At 36.1% G+C, this 4,812-nt stretch overlaps 1 protein-coding gene across 1 annotated transcript in view; it reads left to right on the top strand.

Annotated features, from left to right (window-relative positions):
• Positions 1 to 4,812, top strand: part of LOC106875589 (uncharacterized) — a 135,876-nt gene that overhangs the window by 36,977 nt on the left and 94,087 nt on the right. The window contains exons 3-4 of the mRNA XM_052970902.1: positions 2,042 to 2,186; positions 3,212 to 3,299. Of these exons, the coding sequence (XP_052826862.1) occupies positions 2,042 to 2,186; positions 3,212 to 3,299 (233 nt within the window). The remainder of the gene's footprint in view (positions 1 to 2,041; positions 2,187 to 3,211; positions 3,300 to 4,812) is intronic.

Here is a 4,812-nt window from a genome sequence, read left to right as displayed (position 1 = left end):
GACTGGCTCTTGTGTGGGTGACACATGAAATGCACCATTTGAGAGTGACCGTTGCCAGTGCCGCCTGGCTGGACTTTGTGGGATTTTCGAGCGAGATCGTTGCCAGTGCCCTTGGACTGGCTCTTGTGCGGGTGGCACATGAAATGCACCATTTAGAGCATGGCCGTTGCCAGTGCCGCCTGACTGGCCTTCGTGCGGGTGACACGTAAAAGCACCCACTACACTCTCTGAGTGGTTGGCGTTAGGAAGGGCATCCAGCTGTAGAAACTCTGCCAAATCAGATTGGAGCTATCTGGTTTCACCAGTCCTCAGTCAAATCGTCCAACCCATGCTAGCATGGAAAGCGGACGTTAAACGACGACGACGACGATGATACATACATATATACATACATACATACGTACGTACATACATATGTACATACGTACATACATACATACATGCATACATACAGACATATATACCACTACATCACATCATACTTTGAAGGCTATGCGTTTGCAATCCAGGAACAGGAGATTGCCACAAAGTACCTGATGAACAAGAGAGACAGTGTTGCTCTTGTAATCCCAAGGTGCAACCGCATGTGTAGGCTATGTCATATTTCTATGGAAGACATTACGCATGTGATTAGCATGTCATCACAATACTACCTCTCTATGCGGCACAATGTTGTTGCTAAAACAATTTACAATGCCATCCACAAAAAAAGACTGTCCTCAAATAAACTTAGAAAATCTCTCTATTATGGAATACATTCATAAACACTAACTCAAGGAATACTGGTGGAATATTCCCATCAAAACTTCTGTCAAATGTAAACATAACAGGCTGGATATTGTTGATTGGGACAGAAGGGTAAAGCTATGTACCATCATAGGGGTCAGCTGCCCTGTATATATAAATATCCCTTTGAAAATCAAAGAAAAAGAGGATATCTATGGACAACTGCTTCAAAACTTCCAGCTTCTATATCCAGACTATGAATTCATATTCATATCAATAATAATTGGAGCACTAGGTTTTGTTAGTAATCTGGATAAACTGAGATTTTCAGAAAGAGAAATCAACCAGCTAATTCATACATTGTAAGTGCAATCTGAGTGGAACAGTAAAAATATGCTAGACTTTTCTCAAATTCCAAATGTGAATTTGTCTCTGTTAACTACATCCCAAAGATGGAGCCTTGTATCTTTGTTGGAAACAGGCTCCTCCTCAGTGGAAGCTTTGTAATAATTTTAAAATAGAAGAGATGCATCAAAAGATGCATCAAAAGAATAATGGTGGTGCTTAAAAATTACAACAGCCACCAAGTTAAAACACAACTGGCCAGACATAGTTTGGCTGAGCCATAAGAAAAAAATATGCCCTCCTGTGGAAATAAGTTACTCTCTGGACACCAATGTGATCACAAGAATACAGGAGAAAGAGGATATCCATGGACTGCTGATAAGGAGTTTGCAAACCCAGTACACAAAATACACTTTCAGCTTCATACCTCTTTTGGCTGAACTTGGATTCTTGGGGAGAGGATGCAAATCCTTAATTCATATGCTAGAAATGATCACACACACAGTATCTGGGACAATAAAAATCTGCAAAACTTCTTAAGGTTTAAAGGATGACAAACAAAAGAATGTGCTTTCCTTCACAACCTTGCTACCAAGCTAATTAACTCTAAAATTAGAAAGACAAACATCCATCCATCCTTACATACATACATACATACATACATACATACATACATACATACATACATGGATGCATACATACATATATACATACATACATACATTTGTGTGTATGAGTGTGATTAATTAGGCCATATTTTGAAAACCCTTATTATTAGTTGTGATGCATATGTCTCATATTTTGAAGTGAAATATCTAAACTGGGTCACAGATTACTGGCACCATCATAGAAATTCAGTCATCCATCAACCTTTGCAATTTACACACACACACACACACACATCCATGTTTTTCCTTCTGACATTCATCTAAAATTGATACTAAAAGATAGATTTATTATCTCATTTTAGGATGGCGGCAATGGTAACTTAGGAACTGTAACAAATCAGAAAACCTCAAATGGATGGGTCTCAGTGCAATGGGACGTTGGACACACAAACCTCTATCGAGTTGGTTACGACAATAGTTGTGATTTGATTATTGTTGGTCACAATTGTATGTCCATTGTTTTGAAACTTTCATAATCTTGATTATTTTTATTGTCATATTATCTTCAACAGCCTTTTTGTCATCTTTATCATCTTCATTATCATCATTTTCATCATCAATAATCAAAGCTTTATCATCATTGTTGACAAAATCAAAAGATTAAAATATGTCAAAGGAACAGTAATAACTTGTTAACTAGTTATTACTTCTTTGTTGGTTCATAACATCCTCTGTTAATTTAATTACTGCTCTCATTGTCATAACTTTATTCACTACTGCTTTCATGTTCCATCTGTAAACTCTATCAACATCACACTACCTTTTAACTCATAGGATAATCTGGTGTATTTCATGAAATAAGATAACAAGTGCATCAGAAAAAAATCTTTATACAACTGGAGCAGAATTTTGAGACTTAAGTAGTCACTAAATGTGAAGTCTGTGTCTTTAAATACTTTATGTTATAGATATATTTTAAAATTATATGTTGCAAGAATATAAACATCGGGAAAAAATATTCAAATTTAAGTGGTGTAAGCCGTTGTCACACAGTACATATACAGAGGAACAATATTTTACTGTGAATGACAAAATGCTACTTTTACACCATATTTTCTCAGAACACCATCATTCAAAAAATGTTCTTAGACACATAATTATTTTACAGTCAGTAACCTAGTTACAACTTCATAAAAAAAAAAAAATTGCAAAGATTGTACTTCAGCTTATAAAACTCAGTGTCATTTTTCTTGGCTAAAATTCAATTTAATAACTGACAGCAAGTAAGAGATGAATCTTTGAATTTTGGTGATTTAGATAGTGATATAAAATCCCATCATTCCATTTGTAAATACCTTTTGATCATAGTAATAAGAATATCAATGTATGTTATTGAATACCAGCCTTTGGTTCATTTACAACAAATGTACCCCCTTAACTATTACCAATTACTTTGCATCTAGAATCAAATCTTTTTTTTTCTTTTGTTCATTCATTATTGAGGTTCTCTTCTCTTCTCTTCTCTTCAACAGATACTCAATGTATTGTCCAACCACAAAATGATACACTCAACACTTCACTTATTTTCCCAAGCGACAAAATACCCTTAATTTCAAATGTGTGAGTAATAATCATTGTACATAATTCAATTAAATCTCATAATGAAGTCACATAAGCTCATTTCCTAATGATCTCTAGTTGTCTTCCTGTGTAATAATGTATGATATATAGTACAATATTGATATTGAAAGTATGTCAGCTTTCAATTTTCTGCATCTCTTCTCTCTCTCTCAATCTCCCTTTTATGTGAGCATATATGTTAATGATTTAACATTTTTATTGTATGTATTTGTATATATATTTGTGTGTGTGTGTGTGTGTGCACGCACACGTGCACATGTGTGTGTGTATACATACATATATTCACGCACATCCTCTCTCTAGCTTCTCTTTATTTCTCACTGCTTTTGTTGCATTCTCTGCATCTTCATAGTGTCTTTCAGCCTTTTTTTTCTCAATGCTTCCACTGTTTTCAGCCACTGTGCCCTCATCCTCTGGCTCTTTATCTCACTTCCCCTCATACCTTCTACCCTAATTCGCCCTTATAATACAAAATATCAGTGGATATATCCTACACATTCCTCCTCCTCACCCTTACCACTTCTGACACTAACCCTTTCTTCCTTTCCCATAACCTTTCCACTCTCCTCCAGTAGTGTCTTCACTGTTATTCTCCCTTTCATCATTTGTTCCTCTCATCATACTTTGCCCTTTCTCAACACCTTACCTAGAATCAATACACTCTCTCCTATTCAATAGGCACTTTAGGGTCCATGTGACTGAAAGGCAAATAAGCTGATTCCACAAAGAAAGCACTCAGTACATTCTGTGAAATGCTTGATGTTAGGAAAGGCATCCAGCCATAGAAACCATGCCAAAACAGAGACATTGCAGCCCAATTTAATCCTCCATTCATCAGAACCTGTTGACCTATCCAACTCGTATCAGCATTGAAAGAAGACATAAAATGATGATGAGAGTGATGATAGTAATAAGGATTATTGTGATGAGGAGGAGGGGATGAGGAAGATATATTCATCATCATCATTCTTTTTATGTCTACTTTTCCATCCTTGCATGGGTCAGACAAAATTTATTGAGGCAGATTTTCTATGGTTAGATGCCCTTCCTTTCACAAACATAGTCTTACAAACATGATCAGCACAATGGCAAGATATGTTTTCATGAAAGATTGAAAACACATGACAGTTTGTATGATAGTGTAGTGGATATGTATCCTGTCATAGTGAGTTGGTCTGCAGAGACTCGGTAATCAGAGTATAATTTCATTTATTTAGCATAAGTGATACTGTGTTGATCGGACATCGAAACATATCGCTACATTACAAACATGTATAACTAGCTACGAGTTATATGCGGAGAAAGCATGTATTTAGTTCAGCTTGGTTGATAGCAGTGAAAATCACTGTTCTGGCATATCTTGGCTGAGTTGATAGCAGTTAAAACTGCTGTTAGTACATGCAAGTATCTTGGCAGAGTTGATAGCAGTTAAAACCGCTTTTCGTACGTTCGAGTCAGAAGCTAGATTCAGACTGCCCATCTACTGTTCCGT

Source organism: Octopus bimaculoides, chromosome 9 (genome assembly GCF_001194135.2).
Source record: "Octopus bimaculoides isolate UCB-OBI-ISO-001 chromosome 9, ASM119413v2, whole genome shotgun sequence".
NCBI lineage: Eukaryota > Metazoa > Mollusca > Cephalopoda > Octopoda > Octopodidae > Octopus > Octopus bimaculoides.
The sequence above is the reverse complement of the archived record's forward strand: the minus strand, read 5'-3'. Positions and strand labels throughout refer to the sequence as shown.